Source organism: Ilyonectria robusta (assembly GCF_021365365.1).
Source record: "Ilyonectria robusta strain PMI_751 chromosome Unknown BGZ61scaffold_120, whole genome shotgun sequence".
Taxonomy (NCBI): domain Eukaryota; kingdom Fungi; phylum Ascomycota; class Sordariomycetes; order Hypocreales; family Nectriaceae; genus Ilyonectria; species Ilyonectria robusta.
In genome coordinates this window covers 1-25,439 of record NW_025764554.1, presented here as the reverse complement: position 1 = coordinate 25,439, position 25,439 = coordinate 1, and the positions used below count along the sequence as shown (strand labels likewise).

The 25,439-nt window shown below is 47.8% G+C and overlaps 9 protein-coding genes across 9 annotated transcripts; 6 read left to right on the top strand and 3 right to left on the bottom strand.

Annotated features, from left to right (window-relative positions):
- Nucleotides 1-2,176: 2,176 nt before the first annotated feature.
- On the top strand, nucleotides 2,177-3,120 carry BGZ61DRAFT_376294 (uncharacterized protein; the record flags this gene model as incomplete). The annotated part of the gene is made up of 2 exons (XM_046242488.1): nucleotides 2,177-2,315; nucleotides 2,369-3,120. The coding sequence occupies 2 exons, from the start codon at nucleotides 2,177-2,179 to the stop codon at nucleotides 3,118-3,120; spliced, it is 891 nt and encodes a 296-aa protein (XP_046093161.1).
- A 2,757-nt stretch (nucleotides 3,121-5,877) lies between these two features.
- Nucleotides 5,878-6,972, bottom strand: BGZ61DRAFT_488031 (isopropanol dehydrogenase; the record flags this gene model as incomplete). The annotated part of the gene is made up of 3 exons (XM_046250060.1): nucleotides 5,878-6,153; nucleotides 6,205-6,810; nucleotides 6,862-6,972. The coding sequence occupies 3 exons, from the start codon at nucleotides 6,970-6,972 to the stop codon at nucleotides 5,878-5,880; spliced, it is 993 nt and encodes a 330-aa protein (XP_046093160.1).
- Nucleotides 6,973-9,106: 2,134 nt separating this feature from the next.
- On the top strand, nucleotides 9,107-10,367 carry BGZ61DRAFT_547664 (uncharacterized protein; the record flags this gene model as incomplete). The annotated part of the gene is made up of 4 exons (XM_046255366.1): nucleotides 9,107-9,570; nucleotides 9,630-9,720; nucleotides 9,771-10,125; nucleotides 10,193-10,367. Exons 1-4 carry the CDS (start codon nucleotides 9,145-9,147, stop codon nucleotides 10,365-10,367), a joined length of 1,047 nt encoding a protein of 348 aa, XP_046093159.1. The 5' UTR covers nucleotides 9,107-9,144.
- An 813-nt stretch (nucleotides 10,368-11,180) lies between these two features.
- Nucleotides 11,181-12,196, bottom strand: BGZ61DRAFT_488029 (uncharacterized protein; the record flags this gene model as incomplete). Its single annotated transcript, XM_046250059.1, has 3 exons — nucleotides 11,181-11,199; nucleotides 11,679-11,774; nucleotides 11,940-12,196. 3 exons carry the CDS (start codon nucleotides 12,194-12,196, stop codon nucleotides 11,181-11,183), a joined length of 372 nt encoding a protein of 123 aa, XP_046093158.1.
- A 495-nt stretch (nucleotides 12,197-12,691) lies between these two features.
- Nucleotides 12,692-14,651, top strand: BGZ61DRAFT_547662 (carboxylesterase; the record flags this gene model as incomplete). Its single annotated transcript, XM_046255365.1, has 6 exons — nucleotides 12,692-12,766; nucleotides 12,957-13,142; nucleotides 13,250-13,400; nucleotides 13,453-13,525; nucleotides 13,584-14,310; nucleotides 14,382-14,651. The coding sequence occupies 6 exons, from the start codon at nucleotides 12,692-12,694 to the stop codon at nucleotides 14,649-14,651; spliced, it is 1,482 nt and encodes a 493-aa protein (XP_046093157.1).
- A 926-nt stretch (nucleotides 14,652-15,577) lies between these two features.
- BGZ61DRAFT_469681 (uncharacterized protein) lies at nucleotides 15,578-16,667 on the top strand. The gene has a single exon (XM_046247983.1). It carries the CDS (start codon nucleotides 15,678-15,680, stop codon nucleotides 16,518-16,520), a length of 843 nt encoding a protein of 280 aa, XP_046093156.1. The 5' UTR covers nucleotides 15,578-15,677; the 3' UTR covers nucleotides 16,521-16,667.
- Nucleotides 16,668-17,251: 584 nt separating this feature from the next.
- BGZ61DRAFT_406759 (uncharacterized protein) lies at nucleotides 17,252-18,777 on the top strand. Its single transcript, XM_046243167.1, has 6 exons — nucleotides 17,252-17,446; nucleotides 17,513-17,583; nucleotides 17,645-17,856; nucleotides 17,916-18,012; nucleotides 18,088-18,379; nucleotides 18,465-18,777. Exons 1-6 carry the CDS (start codon nucleotides 17,413-17,415, stop codon nucleotides 18,728-18,730), a joined length of 972 nt encoding a protein of 323 aa, XP_046093155.1. The 5' UTR covers nucleotides 17,252-17,412; the 3' UTR covers nucleotides 18,731-18,777.
- Nucleotides 18,778-19,571: 794 nt separating this feature from the next.
- Nucleotides 19,572-20,809, bottom strand: BGZ61DRAFT_542372 (uncharacterized protein; the record flags this gene model as incomplete). Its single annotated transcript, XM_046255179.1, has 2 exons — nucleotides 19,572-20,257; nucleotides 20,680-20,809. 2 exons carry the CDS (start codon nucleotides 20,807-20,809, stop codon nucleotides 19,572-19,574), a joined length of 816 nt encoding a protein of 271 aa, XP_046093154.1.
- Nucleotides 20,810-22,102: 1,293 nt separating this feature from the next.
- BGZ61DRAFT_542371 (uncharacterized protein) lies at nucleotides 22,103-23,143 on the top strand (the record flags this gene model as incomplete). The annotated part of the gene is made up of 1 exon (XM_046255178.1): nucleotides 22,103-23,143. One exon carries the CDS (start codon nucleotides 22,103-22,105, stop codon nucleotides 23,141-23,143), a length of 1,041 nt encoding a protein of 346 aa, XP_046093153.1.
- Nucleotides 23,144-25,439: the final 2,296 nt, after the last annotated feature.

Below are 25,439 nucleotides of genomic sequence, written 5' to 3'. Positions count from 1 at the left end.
GAATGAAGTAGATGGAGAAGAGGGTAGAAGCGAGGTGGCGCCCGACTACTCTACCAATCCGATCAATGAGGTTACTTCATCCGGCATGTTTGCGCTGGATGGCCCGCCAGATGTGGCAGACGCAGAGAAGCTGCAATTCGTCTGCGATGCCGTGGGGGTATATTCACCCGGCGACTAAGTAGGGCTAAGAACGTGGGTAGGATCGGCATATGGGCGGCGAAGAGAAGCCGTTAAGCCGTACATCCATATTTGTCAGGGCGATGAATATGCCGACTCTTTTAATACTTCGTTCTTCGCAAAGACATTCCCCACACTGTTTCCTTTCGGCGTTGGTGGTTCTCGATTGATCGAAGAGGCTATCTTAGGCATCGCTAGGGACGCAAATGTCGATGGTGGTGGAGTAGAGGCGGCGGCAAGTAACCTCTGTTCGTCCCGGAACATAAGCCTCCGAATATGGGCTGGTGTAGTGCTGCGACGTTATGGCGGGCGGTTTCCAACCCATTACATTTTCGCTTTTCTTGTATTCAACCTGGGAGTGAGGTCGAGGAACCGTTGTGTGAGTATGTTAAACGTAATGAGGAAGAGCTTTCGAAAAATAAAGCTTATTGTACGCTCGCTAAGTACAGAGAGGTTGGAGGCTGCTAAGATCGAACTTGAGAGCTCAGGCAAGACGGCCAATGACGGCGTAAAGGAACCTCTAAGGAGCCTTTCCCTATACGGCTTTCGGCAGCCAATATCCAGAAAACTTCGCTTGAGCATGCGGCAAAAGATCAAATCGTTAATAATTCAGCACGGTATGCCGGCCATTTGGTTCACGCTGAACACGAACGACATCACGAACCCGGTAAAGCTACGGCTAGCGGCATACCGGACCCGTGACCCTGAAGAAGCCAGTGTCTTCTTGCGAAGCCTTGACATAGCATATAAGCGTACACGGCTGGCTATATCGGATCCCATGAGTTAGGCCATATTTTTCCACCGGGAGATGACGTTATTCTTCGAGCACTAACTTATGTGAAAGCTGGAAAGTAGTCTGTATTTGGGCGCGTCAGCCAGTACTTCGGTGCCGTGGAGAGTGGAGACCAACGAGCGCGGGGCACTCCATGTGCACGGGCTGCTTTGGCTGCATGGGAACATGCATCTGGGCTTGGTATTTGCGGACGTCCAAAACGAGAGCGAGATGGCCTATCAGGAGCGGATCATCCAATGTGTTGACAGTGTGTTCTCAGAGGTATGGGTGGCCCTGGCGTTCACACATCTCCGTTCGAGGAAGCCACGTTGAGCTGACGTCTTAAGCAGGATCTGGACCAAGAGAGATCCTGCGCCGTTTAGGGGGAGAGGTCGGTGACGTCGGACATCTCCTCGCTGCTGCGCAATAGCAAACAATTCGCCGCCCCGTTTGACGAGGAAGCCAAGTTCTGCGCGACTGCCACACAGATTCATACTCATAGCCCTACCTGTGTGAGGTACTCACTGGGTAAGAAGAGTAGGCAGCGAGACCTTTGCTGTATACATGGTTTGGATACGGCGATATGTCTTTCTTTTTTCTTTCCTTGCGATCAGCTCGGCAATTGCTCTCTGTATCTGCTCCTCAAAGTCCTGTCGTAAGCCATGTACCGGTTTCTGGCTTAGTCATTTTTCGCGCCCAGGCGCCAGAATAAAATTGGCGCCTGGGCGCCAGTGTATCAGTTGCCCGTTACCGAAGAAGAATAAGGATTATCAATGGTGCCCCCCCGGGGGGGGGGGTGTCCCGATAGTTTGGCAGATAAGCTGAGTTCCTTATGTACCTGCGGTGACGTGTCTATGCCCCTATAATAATTTTCTTCGTCTGTCCTTTAATCAGTTACAGTAAAACGAACCAAGCTTCTCTATTCACCGCCTTCTTAGCATGGAAGCACCCCACAACTCGGCGAATCCGGGGATGGAGAAGAGGTAATTACCGCTAATGCAGGTTGCTGACAGCTGCATAAGATAAGCTAGTACTAAGTGGGGGTAAGATCGGCCGATTAACCCGCTCCGGGCGGTGACTCCGTGAAACGATAATAAATGATTGCTCCTGTCATCAACCCTGAAGAACCATCTGCCGCTGTCATCAATCTGCATTAGCATCGACCTGATCATTGTAACTTTGATTAATCCTCTCACGAGTCACCGTCACAACCCTGTACCGTCAATTATGGCCGACTCCAGTAATGCTGGTCTACAACAAGACAGCATCGCGGATAGATGGGTCAGGCACGAGGACGACTGGTCGGGTATATCGGATACGAGAGAGAGAAGGAGGATCCAAAATCGCCGTAACCAGCGAATCCTCAGTATGGCATGATAGTTGACCTAGGCTTATTTTAGGCTTGCTAACGCTCGGTAGGGTCAAGGAGACGAAGGGAACTTGGCCCTAGTGGCGGTGACGGTGCGGAAGGCCAACAGCTTGTTCCGGCCCCCCAAACTTCAAACCCTCCGGCACATTGGAGGTACGAGGTCTCTGATATGAGAGCCGTTATGGTCGCTGTTGGGAGACTCAATATTCTTGAAGCCAGATCAGAGCATAATCGGATAATCCTCCAACGTTTCGAGGCGTTTGCGCATCAGCTCTACATGACGCATACTCCACAACTTACAATCTTACCAATCTTATCCCACTTTAACTTTATCCGAGCTTTGCTGGCCAACATCGACGTCTTGGGTCTCTCGTCCGAGCAGATGGACGACGACATTCTATCGCCGTTTAATTTGCCGGACTCTCATCAACCCAGTACCTCAACAGCACTTGTGGCACGACTTCCAGACGGGCTACGACCAACGGATCTTCAATGCGCCACATTGCATCACCCATGGATTGATGTGCTCCCTGTGCCTGAGATGCGTGACAATCTGTTCCGACGAGGCTTAGATTGCTTTGATAAGGAGGAGTTCTGCCATGCCCTCCGCGGACGTATTCCAGGTCACGAGCCAGGCATGCTTGTTTGGCGTGAACCTTGGGATCCAAGCAGTTGGGAAGTAACAGAAGCCTTTGTCAGAACCTGGGGCTGGACTATTACTGGATGTTGGGGCCTTCTCCGTTCCACTAATAAGTGGCGCGCCCAGCGAGGCGAAAAGCCGCTGTTTCGTCTTCCCTCATAAACCATTCTGATGAGGCATGATGACGCCGTACTTATAACGGACTTAACACCATTTACCAGTATCAATACAAAGCGAATTGGGGAGTAGCTCGTCGATATGTTTTCTTGTTTTATCGACTCGTTACAATACCTCGGAGGCAACGCGAACCGGTAAATAAATAAATAGACCTATGGTATTAGGAACTGCTGATGTGAAATGGATCTGCCATTTCCTTATGGTATTACCGGATATCACGGTCAAATAAACAATTGGCAAACCTATCCCTTTCTTTTCTTTTCCTACTACCTCTTAATCTCTCTCGTACTCTTAATAAACATTTGATGTTGCCGACTTATATGTGGCTTGTAACCCTTGATACTTCTGGGCCTATCAACCACACCGTCGCGTGTCGAGATTAACCCACTTCTGACAACATAGATCGCAATACCGCAAAATAAATTTAATCGCATATGACTCTCACGGGCGATATCTCCTAACTCTTTGTTTCCATAATATACCGATTTTATCTATTTTAGAGGCCTATAACCATACTTGGGCATTGTAGAGGGAGCTCTACCCACTCTACCCGGTAGGGTAGAGGTAACTATCGATTTTAATATTCTAAAGATAACTCCTCTTCAGTAATAGTTAGTTCCAGAGTAATACCTATACTATCCTTATCTCCACCGTATAGCCATTAATATCCTCTTAATTGCACCCTTCTCCGCTGAACCAGAATAACAATTCTCAGGCGCATGCCGTACACAGAGCTGGGATAGGCTTAGGTTATTGCTAGAGAATCTTCAGATGTTAGAGTATATGGGCAACTGGTTTGCGAGGAAGCTTATGTCTTTGAAGGAGCTGCTAGCGATAATTATAGAAGCTGTAGAGATAGATGATAAGATGGATATTAATTTCGATAAGGAGGATTGGAATGTATTATATAAACAGGCATATTTCGAAGAATTAAGTATATATACAGCATCTACCTTCCCTACCTACCCTGTTATCTAGCTACCAATCTACCCACTCTCTACCCACTCTACCCGGGTAGGGTAGAGGAGACCACTCCTCTACCTGGGTAGGGTAGAGAAGTAGGTAGAGCTCCCTCTACTCTACAATGCCCAAGTATGCCTATAACCCAAATCCCCCCTACCCCCTATCTTTATTAGCGCGGTAATTTGGATAGGATTGCAAATCGCCCGTACTACGGGTGATTTGGGATTTGGAGTTAGCTAGGCCGTAGTGGCATTGAGGATAGGATCGTCAACCCACTCAATATCTGGTCAAGGAGCCCAACTTGGGCGTTTGCTAGACAGGTTGGGTTGTGCTCCTCGCCGTGGGAGTTGAAAGAGGTGCCTTTGATGCCTTTACGCGTCTGACTGAGCGGTGGATAGACAATAACCACGCTACAGCTTCAGGAAGATATTGGAGATTGATTCGTATTCGGATTAGAGAGTTGTACGGCTGACATGTGACTGACCACTATATTGTCTGCTTCTTCACTTTTGCTCTGCACTTCTGTCTATTAAGTATTAGCCGCACATTTAATATAATACGAGTATTTAATTAAGAAGCCCAAATAATCTTTAACTAATACGCCTTTATCCTATACCTTCCCATCTAGTATGACTTTATAATTAATAACTAGAACCTAAATAATAATTATTTAGCTATTAGTATAGCCATATAATATATTAATACTGAAGACAACAGGCCACTACCATCCTCGCCTATAACCCACGCTTACCACAGTATAAGGAAAGCCCACGTGGCTTCTAGCACAGCTAACAAAATATACACAATCCGCCTTGCTTCAATGACTCCTGGCCTGTTCGGAAATGCTAGCATCACGACCGTTATGGCTAACATGGGCGTACCTAGCCACTGCATAAGGGAAGAGGCCTCAGCAGAAGGCAACGCGAACAGAGCGTCAGTATCGGTGGTGGACGCTTATAAGAACTGGCGTCGCAGGGTCGACTGCGGAGAAAATATGTATGGTAGTCCGAAGACGTTGTGTGTGTGGTACCGAACGCAGGATTGGGACGATGATCATAGGCCGCCATATAGGTCGAACGTGCGGCAGGAAAAGTTATAGGACGTGTTTGAGGAAGCAGCGGATGTTCAAGCTGGTTACGAAAGGCGCCTAGCAGAGGAGGGTTTGGAACGGTCGTGTTTGGACATGGTGATTGGATTGTTGAATCAACCGTTTAAACAGAGCAATGATGACAGCATTATCATCAGCGGGCTAGCGGTGATGGGGATTAGGGAGGATGGTAGGTGGATTGATGCCGTGGATTACACGCCGGTGTACTCAGCTATTCTCAAGGTGGCGCGGATGTTGGTTTTTTACCAGTTGTATTTGGAGTGCGAGGATGAGGTGACAGATACGATGTTCAAGTGGAACATAAGCGAGGATGAGGCACGGGATGAAGCCTGGCCTACCGTTTGGTAGTCAGCATGACCTGCCAAGGGGGCTTTTCTAGAGCTCGCAGTTGCCTGACGTTAACCACGGTTGTTCCCTATCGTCGCTGCCTGCTCAGCAGTCAGGAGTTGTTCGAGTGGAACATCTCTAAGGTTTAGGTAGGGTTAGCCAGGGTTAACAGAGAATTGACGACATGGCGGGCTTGACAAGCGAATATAGCTGCATCACATAGTACCGTAGTCGCCACAATCAAGACATAGATAAGGTTAAATGCTCTACTCTGATAGCCATGGCTCCAAGGAGGGTCTTCATTGCTCTGATCATTGTCCTATATCTAAGACAACCTGATCACCTCACCGCAGTTCTCTTTCCGCCGTGTCCATAGCCTCTTCAACCTCTTCAATCTTAAAACTCCGAACCTTAACACCACTCCCGTCCCCTGATCCCAGTTTCAGTTGTCCGCTTTCGAGCACTTTGATGAGTTGGAGGGTGTGTTTCCTGTCAAACATGTATCTGCCCTGAAGACGAATACTATTCCACATAACATGCAGATAGGGAATTTCTACATTTCCCTCGGCTCCACCGAGGGGCGCGCACCGTCCAAAAGGCCTGAGGGCGCCTAAGCCCGCCTGAAAGTGTGTACTTTTGCCCGACGCCAGTGGAGACTAATCAACAAATACATCAGCACCCCTAACTGAACCGGTGGCCTTTTTCAAGGCTGCAGTATCAATCTCGAGGTTGCCAGTCAGCTTTACAGCTGTTAGGCGGCCCGTTGATTCGAAAGTTGATGCCATCTTTGTCAGGAGGCTGTCATTGCGGCTCGCGGCAACGACTCGCGCCCCCATAGCTAACGCGACTTGCACACAAGAACCGCCGTATAAACCAGTAGCAGGAGCAACAATAACACTGTCCCCAGCCTGTACATCGACCTCACAGAGCCCACCCATAGCGATGGCCGCTGGTCCAAGCAAGGACAAGTCTGCAAACGTGTATCCCATCTGCGTTACTAGTAGCTCCTCGTTGAGAGGGGCAATGTTTTCCCGAGGCATCCTGGCATACTGTGCAAACATCCCATCTTTCCATGCGTCCATCAGTTTCATACTGGCAGCAGAGCCGCCAACATAGCCCTGTAGAATTGCATCGTCGGGGTTATCCCGGGAGCGAGTGAAAAGGTCAACGAAGACCAACTGTCCGATATCAAGAGAAGTACCGTCCGGTCCAAGTTCGTGTATGCGTCCGATAGTTTGGGCGCAGGGAACCACAGGTGGTTCAAGGGGTACAGGTATCTACCCGGTAAGGATTCGGCGAGTTAAAGAGCCAATATTGGTGATAAGTACTTTGACAATTGCAGAGCCTGGGCAAACGTCCGGGATAGGCACATCTGCGAGGCTGAGAGGCTGGCCTCTTGCTTCCAGAACAAGAGCCCTTTGGTTATGTGACGTCACCATGTCTAGTCAAAATGAACTGGGCAGAATAACCAGGAGGAGTAGATGTCAGAACATTTCCTCCTCGAATTTCGGCAACCCTTGGAGGAATATAAACAGGAGCCCATCGATTAACCAATAGTCCTATACATTAGACGGCCCTTTATTAATAATCAAGACCGAGCGGACCTAAGATTCGTCCGTGTAGTGCAGATTTGAGTAATCCAAAGATAGACTTCTGCTGGAATCGGATGAAAAGATTACTAATGATTAGAAATCAAGTTCTCGCCGGGAGTTTTAGCACACTGTTCCTTGTGTCAAGTGAGGGGATGCCATTTACGTTTTGCTAAATCCTTCAAAGCGAAACATCGACACTTAGCAGCTTCCGTAAGCAGCTATGTCTTCCAAGTGTTCGTTCTACATGTTCTACGTGGGTTTAAGTCCAGCTGTGACTGTTCAGGGCTTCAGCGTGGACGACGCACTAATGGGCCTTTCCGCATTTACAGTAAAATAGGCCTATAACGACACACAGATTTGGATCTTCCTTCTCTCTCGTATCCGAGATACCCGACCAATCGTCCTCGTCCCTGACCCACCGATTCGTGACACTGGCCCGTGGTGGGCCGGCATTACTGAAGTCAGCCATGCTGTGTTCGGCTCAGGGTTGAGACGGCAACTCGTACGAGGATTAATCAGAGTTATAACAATCAGGTCGCCACTGCTGCAGATTGATGACAGCGGCAGATGGTTCTTAAGGATTGAAAAAACGGGCAGATACCAATGGCAATCTTTTCCCGTTATCTTGCGGAGATGCCGGGCCTCACGGGATGATCAGTCCGCTGTGTCCCGCTTAGTGGAAGCTTATGCAGCTGTCATCAACATGCATTCACGGCTAAACCCTATCCCCCTTTTCCCTTTCCGCTGATTTGTGGGCCCCATGATACAGTAAAAGAACGGTGAGTAGAGAAACTTGGTTAGTTACGGAGGAACTAACCAAAGGACAGTGGAAGAAACAAAGGAAAGGGGTCAAGACGAGTCATCGTCGACGGAGAAGGAGTAGGGCTTATCTGCGGAACTATTCGGGATGGCGCTGTTGCAACGAAGTATTGTCGACTGCGAGTGTTAATTACTACAGATGCTGTGGACGAGTCGGATCTTGAATCGTTTCTTAACCCCCCCCTCATGTCGGTCCCCAAACTCCGTAAACTGCGCAACAATTAAAAGTAGGAGTTGGACCTGGTGCACCGACGAAATGATAATGGGATGCAGCTTCAATCTGCAATGTGCAACACACCTATATCGTCCGCGAATTCACGATTGCTACGGGGACATGTCCCGTCTCCTCACAACTCGAACGGGAGGATTGCCAAGGCCTTCGAGGACATACAGTCACGGTTGGACTGGAGTGGTCGAAGTTGTTCATTTCTCGATTGTGACAATGCTTCACTCACCGCCTAACACGGAGTTAGCGACCCGTGATATGTCCGGCCTTGTGTTGGTGACAGGGGCCTACCCGCTAGGGCATCCGGCCGGATAGACCACCCACTCACCCACCGACCGGTGGGCTCAATCGGTAGTTGAAGAATGATGGAGCGTCTTGTTTAATTTGCTTGTTTATTTGGCTAATTGGTAGGCTAATATTATTAGATAAGGCCATCATAATGGGCAGCATTGTTCCTTCTATTGCGTGACCAGCTATGCATACACAGTTGCATCTCAAGCATCAAATCCTGCAAACTTTACTCTTGCTCTGATAGTAACAACTTTGCCCTAGTAAATAGGCGTTCTACATCCGCTGCTTCCGCCGGCACAGCAAGAAGGTCCAAGGCCATACGAGATAATGTAGGAAAGCTGCTACTGTGTTGATGTCCCTCCAATTGAATGGCTTGATCATTTACCGCCATAATCGTTTTAAGCCGCGTTTAAATGCTTGCACTTCAGCCTGGCTCAGACAGGTTAGGATTTGATGTCGAAACCCCGCAAGTCCGCTTGCGGAGTTGCTATTGTAATGCTTATATATCATACTCAATCGAGGTCTTTGGCGTAATTATGAGGACATGTAATTACAAATGCAAAATTGATATCTTTAAGCGGCACTTATTGTATATAAATATTTGGCCCAGCTGGAAACAAGTCCTCGCAACATCCATTGTATCACCTTCACTAAATTTGCCTCCTACCACGAGCCTAACCATCATGTCGTTCCCCGCAATATATGCGGCCTTCAGGCGCACTGCGGGCGGACTCCCTCGAACTATTGAGCCGTCCACAGAAATGCTTCAAGTGGATCTCAGCTCCCATGAGGTGCTCATCAAAATCCATGCTGTCTCCCTCAATTTCCGTGATGTGGGCATGTTACATGGGAGGTACCCGGTTGAGGTCGAGGATCGCGGTATACCATGCTCGGACTGTGCCGCCGAGGTAGTGAAGACGGGGCCAGCTGTCGAAGGCATCTCTGTTGGGGACCATGTCTCACCGATATGTGACCTCGGTAATCTCACAGGGAATGACGACACATCAATCAACGCCCTTGGTGGGGATACTGCTGGTGTTCTCCGTGAATATGCTGTCTATGAAGACAGGTATTTAGTCAAGATTCCCGAGTATCTATCATGGGAGGAGGTTAGTATACATCCCAACTCAACCTATATGATGCCGTATCAATTTAAAATCTCAATTAGGGCTCCACGTTGGCTTGCGCTGGGCTTACGGCTTGGACTGCCCTAGACGCACTGCCTGAATCGTCTAGAACCGGCAGCGCGCTCTTACAAGGTTGGATGACAAGCGCTATTGATAAGACGAATCTTGCTGACTCGAGACAGGCACTGGCGGTGTAAGCATGTTCGCAGTTTTACTCTGCGAAGCTGCTGGTCTTCAGTCGATAATCACGTCCTCTTCCGACGCGAAGATCGAAAGCATTAAGAAGCTGGGATCACGAGTCGAGGGTATCAACTACAAGACTACACCCGATCAAGCAGCAGAAGTTCAACGCCTTACAAACGGTAGGGGTGTTGACTTCGTCATCAATAACTCAGGACCTGAGTCTATCCCACACGATATCGGAGTCCTACGTAAGAGAGGTGGTACTGTCTCTCTTGTAGGCTTCTTGGCGGGCTACGCAGCAGAGTGGGAGCCATCAGCCATCATGGCACTGATGGGTAAGAGCGCCAAATTGAAGTAGGTCATTTTCTCTACTGGCTTCAAGCAAGTTCCTGCAGTCGATGACTAGCTGACATGGCAACAGGGGAATTATGGCAGGCTCGAAGAGGGATTTCCAGAATCTCTGCCAATTTTTAGAAGAGAAGAAGGTCTCCATCAGCCCAATTGTTGACCGTGTCTTCTCATTCCATGAGTCTAAGGATGCCTTCAACTACCTCTACTCGGGAAAGCACATAGGCAAGGTTGTTATCAAGATATGAATACACTGTGAGCTATAACTTTAGCTGCAGTGAGGGGCCTCCAATATGTACGTATCGAGTTGGACCCAGGATGTTAAGGAAAATTTGGATTCTCAGACTGCTCTTGTTCTGTAGCATGATGGTCACCGTGTTTCATCTGGGCTCTCGTGGCTGAATCGTTATTGCCGACTCAATGGGTTCCAGATTTCACATCAAGGGTTGTACATCGATAAATAAATTTGTGTGAACTAGCAGCGCGATTGACGACCGGACACAACAATCTGCCATTATATCTCAGATTATGATGGAACCGATACCAAACAGAAGCTCTGAGCAAGTCAGTGATTACAATCTCACTTGTTTGACTGTGATTCTCAAAGAGACTAGTGTGATTGGCATCTCAACAGCTTCGCTCAGGACCATGCCATACCAGCCCAACCTACCCTACAGGTATTGTATAGAAGTTACCTGATACCCCGCCTATCTGTAGTGGCAGGGTTGGTATCTCTTAACTCGTTGGCTTGAGGCTCGCCGCTGGGATAATATACACTTAATCGTCTCTCAGGCAGTATATGCTTCTTGGCAATTAGCTAGATGGCCCATCCCAAAGCTATAAAATTAGGTTGCTGTTGAATATGTAAGTTTTGTTAGGACGTATGGTTTCAGTTGCGCGATACTTATGTCACAATAGACAAACACAGTACACTGGCTGTATTTATTAACATTCCTTAGCGCCGTCTTTGGCCGCACACATTGGATCGCATACGCCCTGGCTGGGTACTCCGCAGCGGGCCACAAACTTGGGAGGACTCGGGCGCACTAATAGTGCTACTATTAGTCTGCGGCCCTCGCACTGGACTACAGTCAGTCTGGTCGAGTAACACTAAACCGTCAGTGCATTGCGAGAGGCCCGCACTGAACCGTCAGTGTAGTCCGGGAGACGCGCACTGAACCAATAGTCCATGGACTATTGGTGTGAACTACAGTGTGGACCAATAGTCTGCTTAATGGTCCACACTATTAGGAGCGCTGCCTACACCTGACCAGTCATCCCTTATTGCCGGTGATCACAGACCGCAGAACAAACTGATGATCAGGACAGGCGGGTTCAGTCATCATGATTAGAAAGATGGATGAAGAGGCGTGAAGGAGGGGGGAGTGCGTAAGGTAGTGGCAAGTGCGCGGTTGTATGCCGGCGGATGACATGTGCATCATGACGGGGGAGGACGGAGTTAACGGTAGATTGACCACGATGTGAGGCTTAGCCTCAAATGGTAAAGCAAGATCGACAGATATCATGATGCCCCACCCCCTGCTCGGCTATTTACGCACCTGTCATCCACTTGCATTAGCCTGCCGTTTGCAGCAACGCTAGTCGTGCACGTTTCAGGCACTTGTATGCGCATCCCACTGTAAGCGATACGAATCCTGAATTCGGCAAATGCTAATGCAGCCTGCTTTCGGTTGCATGGGCAGGGAAGACGATGATTCGTCACCAGCAGATGTCAATGCTCAGGACGGCAAGTCCGGTCCCACTCTCCTCCTTTTGGAGCGTTGAGAGGCTCACAGCAATCAATACAGCTTCACACTTACAGCAACGCTCTCACAAGGAGGTAAAGGTGAACTTGGAGGCTGCCTGTGAGGGCAGCTGTAACTATGCCACCGGAAAAGGGGCCATCGTAGGCATGTCCCACCTCTGTTAAACGCCGGAACGGTGATGGATTGACCGCCTTAATTCTGGCCACACAACAAGGGCATGACTCACGACGCGGAGGGCTTGGTGCCTCATCGATAAAAGGGCCGAAATCAGCGTGCAGGGTAGCAAATACCGCAACGCTCTGCTTCCTCATGGATCAACCTTCATTTTCTCCGACCATTCTCCCCAAGCCTTGTCCATCGGCGCGAACACTAGCGGTTCTGAAGTTTGTAGAACCACCGATGTCTGCGCCCTCTTGATACTCTTTCCCCGACTTTATATTCCTTGGATATACTATTCTTTCCCTTCGAGCAACCCTTTTGTTGAAGCATGATGAACTTGATGGGCCGCTGGACAGGCACGTCAGTTGGTAGGGACAGGCAATCGGGGCCCTACTGTTTGCCTCCACGGACTTGCCGGCCCAGTACTACGGCTGGTACTAATGTGTGGGAGCGTCTTCCCTTACTTGCCGATGCTAGCTTGTTGGAAAGTTCCAGTATTGCAGGAACAACATGTGACACCCATGTCCGCTAGTAGTAATTCTGAGAAGATAGAATAAGTTCCACCTCCACGTAATGCTGCTACCCCTGAGCATTCTATTTGAAGTGCCTACTTGCAGTTCCTACCTCCGACCGCGTTATCGGACCCCATGCATTTTCTGGATGCCGGCATAAATCAAGGTACGAATAATCTCCGAATCGGCGCGCCATCTTGCCGACTCAAGGTACCAAATATCAGTATATTAAAGTAACTCAGACTGGCCTTTGGGAATCATGATTTTCGTCTTATGCTTTCACTTTCTTATTAAACCCGCATTAAAAATGAAGCTCCAACCTACCCTGGGCGGATTTTTACTGGCTACCATTGGCTTTTCGACTCTCGTCAACACGAAATCTCTTACACAAAATTGCAAGGACGCCTGGACGGTGGGCCAGAACGTTGCTTCAACCAGTGGCAATGTCATTGGCCATGCAGCAGCAGATGCTGTCGAGGTCTCTGAGTATCTAGGGATCCCTTACGCTACGCCTCCTACCGGACCCTTGCGATTCCAGCCTCCCGTGGAATTCAACGGGTCATCCGTAATCAACGCCACAGATTTTGTCAGTATGCCCTCCCGTATTGTCTGTTCATCCTGTCGTTTCTTTGCATCGCTATGTACCTCCACCTATTTCCCAGTTATGGTTGCTGACTAGAGTATACACCGCAGGGATTCGCCTGCGTGCAACCTGGTGACGGCGGCCAGAATTCGGTTCCTCAAAGTGAGGATTGTTTGACCCTCAATATCTGGACGAAACCTCAAGTCGGAGAGAGAAAGAAGGCTATTCTTGTGTGGGTTCATGGCGGTGCCTATTCTTTCGGTAAGCAACAACCGTTATAGTAGCAAATGATTTTCTAACCGTCGCTATGCAGGCAGCTCTAGAGCTCCTGGCTACAATGGAGAGTATATTGCTAACCAGACCGATGTCGTGCTTATATCGATCAAGTAAGTACTTTCACCCTGGTTTTGTTTTTGGTAAACAACATCACTGACTCCCGCAAAGCTATCGTCTTGGTATTTTCGGCTTCCCGGGCAATCCAGTTACTGCCTCAAACCTTGGCTTGCTCGACATGCGGCTGGCTATGCACTGGATCCGGAACAATGCTGCAGCATTTGGGGGTGATGTGAATCGCATCACCATCTTTGGCCAGTCTGCAGGAGCTGGCATGGCGGATTTCTATTCGTATTCCTACGCCTCGGACCCGATCGCAAATGGATTTATCCTCATGAGCGCCACTGTGGACGGTTTTCCGGCGTTGAGCAGTGAGGCAACTGAGTCACGGTGGTTCAGGATTGCTAAAACCGCAGGCTGTGGTGGCAGCACTGCCGATCCGAACCTTATCACCGAATGTATGAGGAGCAAGACTGCTCAGGAACTGATAAGCGCATTTTCTTCAGAGGATACAGGCATTGGTGCCGTTCCTGCGTTCGGGCCAGGGGTTGATGATATCATCGTCTTTGCGGACTACAGCTCTCGGCACTCTGCCAGGGGAGGATATTTGATCGGTAATAACCAGAATGAGGCGGGCTCGTTCCGAGTACTACAGCCGAACCAGACCGACGCCTATTGGGTCGATTTCAACGATCGATACTACACCTGCGCGGACGCCGTGAGGTTGACACGGTCAACCGGAGATGGCAACCCGTCCTGGAGGTATCGTTACTTCGGAGATTTTCCGAACTTGGCCGTTTCGACGGATCCGCCCAGCGGAGCGTATCATGGCGCCGAGGTATGTCTCTTTCATTCATATGATGCAGCATGCAAGCACGATGATAGAATATCTATGCTGACGGTCCCTAGCTTCAACCTCTCTTCGACACGGTGCCCCAGAGCCCCATGCCAAGCACATTAGAACAGGTGGCCATTGGCGACTACCTGCGCGGTGCTTGGGCCGCATTCGCCAAAGATCCAACGCATGGTCTGCTGGCTTATGAAGACGGGTGGCCGAAATACGAGCCAACAGAGGAAACTCTGGTTCGTCTTGCATTTGAAAACCAGACTGGAACAAACTTGGCCTTGGGTAATACATACGATGGTCCTTGCCAGTTTTTGGAGAGGAGTGTTATGTGAGTCGGTCAAACCTAGCAATACAAGAGCGGCTGGCTGCGGACATGGATCCAGGACGTATTAGAATAGACAAAGGTCACAGATGTAAATTTCAAGTGTAAGGTTAAGAAGTCTTGACTTGTTGTTTGACGATGAGATCCATTCTTTACCGTCGAATGTCTCAGCAACCCCTCATTTCTCCCTTTCCCAGCCTTTACAATCCTTGATTACTCCCTCAGTGAGACAATCCAGGGTAAGACACGGGACGACATCACAGTTGAAACAATCGTCCTTTCGCGTGCCTCGACAAGCGCTCATTTTAGCCCTGCTGCAAGCCACATTGATTAGCCGCTACTTTATCTAGTTCTCAATACCCGAGAGTCGTAACCTGTATCTAATAAAACCTTGGACTTTTGAAGTCAAGCTTTGAGAATTGAAATCGACCACTTCAAGCTTCGTTCCTCAAGGCTGTTTTGCGCAAACCGCGACCGGTTTGCCTCTCCTGTAAAGATAAGCGCATGAACGATTCGCGCACAACTGTGGGCTACGGAGCGTGGACGCCTCGGGTTGGCTGATAAATGCTACCCGTATTCTTTATGCCGCAAGAAGACCGACGAATAATCAAGCAGTAAAACTGTGCTTTGGCCGTAAACCCTGTGAGCCTATGGCTTCACCCCACATCTTACTTCAGGTTTGCGGAGCTTGCGGAGTTTAGTAGCTGACTTGTCGTCTGTTAATCGTCCGCCGTCCGTCCGTTATCCGTCCGCCGTCTGTCCGTTGTCTAAAGGACTGACTAATACCATCGGATTCTTTTAGTTGTGGGTACCAGATGGAATGCGATGGAAACTCACGAAACCATCAAGTGGGCCCGGGTCTAATACTCGAAGAGGGGTGTCTAAGACAAGGGTTGTCTGTTTTCAGTAGCTGATCTGGTTTATAAATCGATCAGTGTCTCCCATTGCTCCTGTACGTTCATTCTCATTCTTCCTTCAGTACGAGACGACAAACCGAACCCTTTATTCAACACACTTATACCTTTTCTCGACCTGTATGGTCTTTCAACAACCGGTCGAATACACTTCCAAAATGTCGGCAAATAGCAAATACGTATCCAAACTTGTCGGGACACGTGTTCTCATCATCGGAGGCACTGCTGGTATCGGCTTAGCAGTCGCTGAAGCTAGTGTGGAACTTGGCGCCGCTACCATTGTCATCTCGAGCTCGAACGCCGATCGAATCAACGCGGCAGTATCGCACTTGCGGAAGTCCTATCCAACAACAAGTTGCAGCATCTTGGGCTTTCCATGCGACCTGAAGCAAGAGGAGCTACTCGAGCCCAATATCGCGGCTCTTTTCGACGCTTCGACCTCGAACGGAAGTGAGAAACTCGACCACATCGTCTTTACTGCAGGCGATGACCCCATTCCGAGACCCATATCCGAGATAGATTTCAACTTCATTAAAGAAGCCGGGCTGGTACGGTTTTTCGCTCCTCTGTTGATAGCAAAATATGCCGCAAAGCATATTGCGCCAGGGGCCACGTCTAGTTTCACGTTGACGTCCGGCATTAGTGCGTATAGGCCATACCCGAATTGGAATGCAATTGGTGCATACACCTCGTCTTCAGAGGGTATGACGAGAAGTCTAGCGGTGGAGTTAAAGCCGCTGCGTGTTAACCTCGTTTGCCTTGGCCCAGTTGACACAGATCTAATGACCCGCTTCTATCCTAAGCCTGACGAGCGTAAGGCAGTTCTAGATGCTATCTCTCAGAAGGTTGTGACAGGAGCGGTAGGAAAAGCTGAAGATGTTGCAGAGGCATTCTTGTACTGTATGAAGGACCATAATTTGTCAGGTTCTGTGATACACTCTAATGCAGGAATGCTGATGGTTTGAAAAGCAGGTGTATTGTATGAAATTAGACATCAGCACTATTATCTAGACAAACACTGTGCGACAGTCACTGCAATTTAAGCCAAACATATTTATCTGTTAAGTCTTTGGTTACTGCTTAAGGTATACGCTTTTTGGTAAAGATCAACAAGGATCGAACATATCGGCTTAGGGTAGCTAATTTAGTACTGCGAACTCAGGATATTCTGTAAAGACCACAGGTGCGCCAAATGTAGAGACTTGATTCAGTACAAGGGCTCCTAAGCCGGGCACCCCTTATAGGGCGTGCATACTCTGGAAGGAGTCTACGGAGCCGGATTTCACATACTAATTCCGTTCCGGTTGATCAAGTAAACAAATGGCGCACCCCTTCTGTGCCGTCATCACCAAAATCCGCCCTCTTCCTCAATGTACCCCCAGGTTCCGTGACTTGAGCCCTTGACAAATTCCATGCCTAGGACCCGAGGTAGTGAACGGGAGTAGTGGGCGTTCGGGCCTACTACCTAGTCTCGGACTAGTACTATCATGAGTAAGGCTTGGCGCACGATTTAATGGTCTAGACTATTAAATCAAATGTACATACATACGAGTCGCGGTATCTTATTGCATGTATAAGGAACCCCGCTGTCTCCATAACCAATGCAACCTCAAACTCCGCAGCTACGATCGGTGACTTGCAAAACTCCGCAGATCCTTCCATTACAAATCAGTGAAATCACTAATGCATGCAACGTCAAGATTCTTCATACTCCAACGTTATAATACGCCATTGCGTTTAATGCTGTCTTCCCAGTTAGATATATACTAGTCCAACTCTGTTGTGTCAGCTGTGAGCGATAGACCTCACATTTTATTGGCCCGCCGTCTTTCCAACTATATCCACTCAGAATTTATCATGGTCAAAATTGCCATAGCGGGAGCTTCTGGACGTATGCCACCTTCCCAACGGCGGAAAACATTTGCCCCAGTTACTGATTAGCGTTTTATTCTTTCAGAGCTGGCTAGGGAGATCCTAGACGGACTTGCTGAAACTGGCAAACACGAGATTATCGGGTTGGTCAGAAAGGTGCGTGCCTTGACGTCAGAATCCTGGCAAGCAGTGAAGCTGAAGCAAAGAACTCATGTAGGACCCCAAGTTACTTCCAAAACCCCGAGGGGTTCGCTGGGCACAGACCAACTATGAAAATAAGTCGCAGCTAGTTCATCTTCTCCGTGGCGTGCACACAGTTCTATGCTTCTTCATCTCACACAAAGACCCAGGCGGAGTCAGTCAGAAGCGTCTAATTGATGCCGCTATTGAAGCGGGCGTTGAACGATACGCTGCAAGTGAATGGTCTATGTAATACCTCTACTAGAACTTGCACGTTGTTGCTGAAGATTAGCTAATGGCGAAAACAGCGGTAGCAAACTTGAAAACGTCCGCGATGCAGTCCCTTGGTACTCCAGCAAACTCGATGTCCGCATGTACTTACAAGAATTAAATCAGAAAGAGAAAGCAAGTGATTTTATTCCTTCTATATCTCAATCCTCTCAAAGCTGTTCGTCCCGCACTTGCTAACAGGTACTACAGGTTCTAGAGTACACTTTATTCCATCCAGGACTATTTATGAACTACCTTGGATATCCCCGCCAGACAACGAAGCACATTACGGTCTTTCCACTCTTGTTCGACTTTGATGGAATGCGCGCGATTGTGGGTGAACAAAGCCTAGACGCAAAGATAGCCTACACAGCTGTTGAGGACATCGTTGGGGTTGTTGCCCGTGCGGTAGAGTACGAGGGTGAGTGGCCGAGAGTTGGGGGGGTTGTAGGAAGCCAGGTCACTGTTGCACAGCTCCTAGAGCTAGGGGAGAAGATACGAGGTAAGTAAAAGGATGTTGACACATCATTGAGAGCATGTTAAAACAGGATTGTGTTGCATTGCAAATTAACACGTGCATTTTGCAGGCAGGCCCTTTGACATCGAGTGGGTCAAGAAGGACGCTCAGGTGGGCAGCGTCAAAGTGAGCTGGCTTCCACCGCTGGATGAGCAGGTTCTGGCACATGTTCCAATGGAACAACAGGAGGCGTTCCAAACGGCCGTCGTGACAGGCACTTTGGTCGCGGTCACTGGAGGGGCCTGGGAGACGACAGAGGAGTGGAACCAGCTTCTGCCTGACTACAAGTTTACTAGCTTGGAAAAGTTTCTGAAGCAAGTCTGGGAGTCGACATAGCAGCTACGGGGGTTTCTAGGATGCAGAATCTTTAGCAATGGAAAGCCAGACCTAGCGCAGGGGACAAGTCGTGAGGAGATGGCATATATGCCTGTAGCAATCATGAATTTGTAGACAATATAGGTATATTACACATCGTAGATTGAAGGTGCATCCCATTATCATTTCGTTAGTGCACTAGGTCTAGCTCTTGCTTTTGATGGTTGCGCAGTTTATGGAGTTTGGCGGCCGATATAGTGGGGGGAGAAACGATTTGAAATTTGATTCATCCACAGAATCTGTAGCAATTGATACTTACAGTCGACTATTTTTCGTTGTATCGGCGCCATCTCGGATAGTTCCGCAGATAAGCCCAATTCCTTATGCGCCTGCGGCGACTCGTCTCGACCCTTTTTCCTTTTTCTTCTGTCTTTTAGTCAGTTACGGAGAAACAAACCAAGCTTCTCTATTCACCACTCTCTTATCGTGTGAGTCACATAAGCACCCCACAACTCGGCGGCACGGGGAGGGAGAATAGGGGGTTCGCCGCTAATGCATGTTGATGACAGCTGCATAAACTTCCACACTAAGTGGGACACAATCGGCCGATCATCCCGCGAGCCCCAAGTATCTCCGCGAGACGACAGGAAAAGATTGCCCGTGTTGTCATCCGTCTGCATTAGTGTCGACCTGATCGTTAGAACCCGCCCTCACACCCCCCTCCCCATACTAAAAAGCCTGCATAGATTTATCGATGTATGATAAAGAGTATACAACTACTATAGATGCAACTCCATATTAGCTCCTTTGAGTTTCCAAATACTGCTTGCTGAATGGATAATCTAGATAATCTTCTGGCAGCTTAGCTGTGTAGAAGGTCGTGCGGTCGTACGGGGTGAGCAGAATCCCCTTCTGGATCCGGAAAGGGCAGGTCCGGGTTGGCGATGAAGTAACGACCAAAAGCGATGATGATGTCGTAGTCTTTATGCTCCTGGTCGACGGCCATCTTGGCCGAGTCCGGCTTGAAACCGCCGGCCAGCACGATCGGGCTCGTGCGGCCCCATATCTTGACGGCGAAGTCGAGTTTTTCGGTAGCTTCGATGTCTACATTGCCGCTAATCCGGCTCTCCACCAGGTGCAGGAATCCTAGGGAATGCTCCTTTAGCTTCTCGACAAGGTAGCTAAACTGCGGGACCGGGTCCGCCATCTTCATGCCCTGGCACGGGCTGAATGAACTGAGCCGGATGCCCACGCGGTCCGTGCCCACGGCGTCTACGACGGCCTTTGTCACTTCGAGGGCGAACCGGGACCGGTTCTTGATCGAGCCACCCCAGGCGTCGGTGCGCTTATTGCTAGTGTCCTGGGTGAACTGATCCACCAGGTAGCCGTTGGCGCCGTGGATCTCGACCCCGTCAAAGCCCGCCAGGTTGACAGCGTTCTTCGCGGCTGTGGCGTATTCCTGAATAACTGGTAGATCTCGGATTCGGACAGCTCGCGCGGGGTTTCGGCGTCCGGGCCCATTGGCACGTCGCTGGCGGAGACCAGGTCCTGTCCGAACTCGTTCTTCAGCACCCGACTACTCGCGGCATAATCGTTCCGCACGATTGCAAGATTTCTAAGCCTGATTTCTAAGCCTGATTCCTAAGCCTGATTTCTAAGCTAGACTAAACTTCTAAGCTATATTTAATCAGAAACGAAGTTCCTAGAAGAAACTGCAAAGCCAAAACTATGCCTTCACACGCCGACTTCGACTCTGACTCAACGAAGCCAATGCCGACATAAAATGGCGAGAAATGAGACATCCAAAGTTGCGAATACGTCACTGGCATCATTGGCCATGGAAATTGATCCAACATACCCGGGCACGATCATGAGAGTGGCGCTGGCTGGCGAATCCATTCTAAACATATTTTTCTTCGGACTACCGTACATATTTTCTCCAAATTCAACCCTGCGACGCCACTTTTTACCCGAATCCACCACGAATGCTGGCGCGTGGCCTTCTGCTGAAGCCTCTTCCCTTATGCAGTGGCTCGGCACACCCATGTTGGCCATAACGGTCGTGATGTTGCTTGCAATTCCCAACAAGCCAGGAGCCATTGAAGCAAGGCGGATTGTGTACATTTTGTTGGCCGTGCTAGAAGCGATGTGGATTGTACTTGTACTATGGCAAGCGTGGGTTGCAGGCGAGGATGGTAGCGGCCTGCGTTCTTCGGCATTGATGTATTATATGGCTGTGCCAATGACCGGATGGCTATTGTTCAGGTCCTGGGTATTACTTATGAAGCCACACTGGATGGGAAGGTATGGGGCAAAGGTGGATTAGTAGGAGGCCGTTCGGGCTTCTTGGCCATGTTTACTAAGACTGCAACTGCGTCAAATGGGCACCCAACGCCTAACAGGCATAAGTACAGAGCGAAGGCTAAGAATCAGACGCTATAGTGGCCAGTCACTTACCAACCGTACAACTCCCAAATCCCAATACACATTGATCTCTAATATCTCCCTAAAGCTGTAGCGTGGTTCTTATCCATCCACCGGTCACCTCTTTCAACTCCCACGCCGAAGAACACAACCAAACCTGTAGCAAACGCCCAAGTCGAGCTCCTCAATCAGATATCGAATGGGTTGAAGGCAATTTTCTGGCTTAACACTGTTGCTTATTCACTATCCAGGACGGGCCACCTTGGCGCCAGTTTCTTTCTCAAGAGAGGAGAGACCGATCGAGGGAACCTGTCCACTTTTTCACGACGATGGCCCGCCAACTTGTTGTAAGAAGGATGATCAAGAACATGCTCGCTGGGCTACCGGCTCGGACGACGGAGTCGATGTGGATCCGGATGTGGAATACGGTGAATGGCGGGTCACAAAACACATTTGCGCATGGTGCGATATGGTTTTCGTGACACTGTATCAACAGGACTTCCGGAGAACGGGTCAAGTCCAGCTGATTCACCGATACTTGCCGCGGGAAGTGAGCGAGTTGTTGATATGGTACATGTGGCTTGTGCTGGGTTTTTGGCAGCAATCGCAGGGTATCGTCAAGGGGACGGACAGGTGTAGCGTATTTTTGTGGGCTGACGAGATCACCAGTCGGACTGACATTACTTTTGGCCGCGTCCTTCGTACGGTGCGCCGCCTGCCTATTTTTCTAGCGCCCTGCTAAAGCCTCTAGTAGACTAGTTTGGTCCGCTGCTTACGCTCCGTCGGATAGGCCGGGGAAAAGCTTGGAAGGGTTGGTAAGAGTAGTGCAAGATAGAATATAAATCCCTTGGAGGTCGAGTGTATAAAGGAGACCAGTATTTTCGTGACTATGTACATTAAAGATGGAAACTTGGCTGACCTTTATCCTTATTAAAGCCTCACGGGGTTTCACAGCCATTCTCTACTAAGATGCAGACTCCCTTCTGGGCCATCGCAGGCCTTTTATCAATCCTCACCCTCCACACCAGTTCTGCGTACCCCAGCTCCTTCCCAGCGGCCCGCGTCGTCTGGGAACCTTCTACTCCCGCATGGCTCGAGTGCATTACCGAGCGCAGGAACGGCGACCTCCTCATAACTCGCTTCGACACCGGCCAGATCTGGTCCGTGAGCATGAACACTGGCGAACCCGCGCTGGTCTACGAGTTTTCCAACTCCTCTAGCATCAATTCGGCCTTGGGCATCACCGAGTACCAGGATGACGTCTTCGCCGTCAACGCCGGTCACACCCAAGACGGGCTGCCCGTCCGCGGCACGTGGGGCTTATGGACCGTCGACTTGCGCGGCTGGCATCCAGAACGCAAGCAGCTGCCTGCTGTTACGCTAATTGTCAACATCCCGGATGCTGCCTTTCTGAACGGCATAACCGTCCTTAACCCCGCCACCACACGCGGGCCCCGGGGCCAAGGCGTCGAGGCCAACCCCTTCTTCCTCCTTGCCGATTCGTCCGTTGGGACAATCTACGGCGTCGATCTTGCCAACAAGACGCCGAGCATCTTCTATTCTAATCCGGACTTGTTGGCACCACCAGCCACTGCCCCGTTCCCCGCCGGCCTCAACGGCATCCAACTGCCTGCAGTTCGGAAGCCTGAATACGTCTACTTCTCTGCCGGCTTGCGCGGTACCTTCTACCGCCTTAAGCTCGCAAACAACGCACCCGCCGTCGCGCATAATGCGGAGATGGAGCTGCTCATCGAGGGTTACCAAATCCTGGACGACTTTGCACTGGAGGCGGATGGCACGGCGTACCTGGCGACTTCCGTGGAAAACAAGATAGTCCGACTATCGCCTGGCGGTAACCAGACGATCATCGTGCAAGGTGATATAGTAGCCTCATCGACGGCCGTACTGCTGACTCGCCGGGGCAGTAAGAAGATCCTATACGTGACGTCTGGCACGCGCGGCTCTGACCCGGACTTGATTTCGGGAAAGCTGACCGAGATCACGTTGTAAATCTTAAATTTACGCAATAGCTTGACTGTAGAAGCATAGGCCCGGCAGCCCGCTCAGACGGAAGAAACACCAGCTAACGGGGTCGGTCCGGGGGGCCAGATGCGTCTCGAAGTTGGCCCTTATACGTCACATGTCGACGTCGCTCTGAGCCTGGCGAGGCAGTGGAGCTTGAACAAGCTACAGTCGATGGCGGTGCTGCTACCGGCAGTATTTCTTAACGAGTGCAGTACTCGGCTCCAGGAAGAGGAGGGCAAGCAACACCTCTAATATGTCGGCGGTAAAGGAGGCACGGGAAAATCTCGCGTTATACACGCTATTAAGGATATATTCCAGCTGAAAGACGGCCTTTAAATACTACTCCTAACAGGCGCCAGCGGAAACGCAGCTGCACTTATTAGCGGAGTAACCCTCTATTTAGCATATAATATTAGATTTAAAGATAAGATAGAGATTATAAGGAATATATTAAAAGAAGAAAAGCTATATTAAAAAAGTAAGATTATATTAATTATTAATAAGATTAGCTAGATAGGCAGTCTTACTTTAGTATTTATAAATAGCTACTTAAAGCTATATAGAAATAATATTTAGTTTTTTTTAGCTTTACTTAATATTATTTATAACAGTCGGATCTAATTCTAAGGATATAGAGTAGGTCCGAGGCATAGAGTATATAATCAAGTAGATCAGGACGTCACAGTAAGCAATATAAATTACAGTCTAGTAATAGTAGAATAATAGATTTAATATAACTAAGTATATTAATAGCTAATAAGGCTATCTATCTATAAAAATACTAAAAGGAGTATCTATATATTAGTAGTATTTATATAGGCTTACTAGGTAAGAGTAAGTCTAATTTTATAGCTTATCCTAGAGAAGTGAGTTATATATTCGGGCTTACTTATACAGGGTAAGTTTGGGATTTATATTAGGTAAAAAAGTAGGTATATTATAGTTCTACTGGTTATAACTACCTGGTCTTAACCTGGGCTGTAATATAATATCTCCCCTTCTGTTAGTTATATCTTATAGCTATATTTAAGACTGTTTCTTATATATATATTAGTATATTTCTAACTTATTTTTTTAATTATTTTAATATACTAATAGGATATTTAGTTAAGTTTTAAAGCGTCCCTTAAAATCCCGCGATCTTTTTAAGTTTATAGTAAGTAAATTAATCTTAGCTATTTCTATAGAAGAATTTAAAATCTCAATTTCTACTATAAACTTACTAATTCTTATTGCTACTATTAAGGAGTTTAATTTTAAGGTAATATTATATTCTTACTATATTGCCTATAGGTGTATATATAAGATACTAAATAATAATTCTAAGAAGTATAGTTTTTATACTGATAAGAGTTATTCTTATAATAGAACTAATATTCCTCTTTACTTATATAAGTTTAAGTCTAATTCTATTATTTTTTCTTACTAAAATAAGAGTAGTAATTTAGGTTATTTCTAAGGCAAAGTACCTTAATAATAAGAAGTTAGAGTTAAAGAAGGAGTTTCTTAAGAAGCAAGCTGCCTTTTAGGCTGCTTAAGCTAAGTTTAATTAATTTCTAGACCTTCTAGAGTATACTTACCGCTAGTATTAGTCTTTAATTACCCGGGGGTATAAGATAACTTATTATAGCTTAGAATTTTTAAAGAAGTTAGAGGCTTTAGAGTAGGTAAAATTAGAGGCTACTATTAACCTTTAGTTATTAGTATATACTAATATTATTAACTGGCTATTTCTTAGGCTTAGTAATGGTTTTATAAGTACTAATTCTTTTCTATTTAATTTTTTTTTATTTTTTTCCTCTAGTATTAGTAAAAATCCTTTAGGAGGTATTATATATAAATAATGTTTTTTACTGGTTTCTATTAGTTATTACTCTTAGAGTAGTTTTTTACTTAATAAGATATTTAGTCTAGTTATTAATTCTTTATTACTTAAGAATTTTTTTGATTTTATATTCCTCTAGGCCTTTAACTTCTATTTTATATTTATTGCTAAACTTAGCTATAATATTTCCTTCTATACTTTTAAGAAGTAAGATATAGAAGATAGAATAAAATCTGACTTTTAGTAATAAGTTTAAATAATAGTTATTTTCTGAGATTTTTTTGAGAATTTTATAGAATTTAATATATTTATAGTCCAGTTTTTTATTTTATTATTTTATTTTAATATTTTTTATTATAAAAAGAATTATATCTCCCTTTTAGAAGAATAATCTCTTTATTCTTTTTTAGTTGTAGTATTTTTTTATTTAGTTTCTAATAAATTTAAATTTGGTTT

Excerpts from the sequence above, each read along its gene's own strand:
- BGZ61DRAFT_469681 (XM_046247983.1), top strand. The coding sequence starts at position 15,678 with ATGGTCTTTCAACAACCGGTCGAATACACTTCCAAAATGTCGGCAAAT.
- BGZ61DRAFT_406759 (XM_046243167.1), top strand. The coding sequence starts at position 17,413 with ATGGTCAAAATTGCCATAGCGGGAGCTTCTGGAC. Across the intron at positions 17,447-17,512 it reads CATAGCGGGAGCTTCTGGAC|AGCTGGCTAGGGAGATCCTA; the intron begins GTATGCCACCTT and ends TTATTCTTTCAG. Across the intron at positions 18,013-18,087 it reads AATTAAATCAGAAAGAGAAA|GTTCTAGAGTACACTTTATT; the intron begins GCAAGTGATTTT and ends CAGGTACTACAG.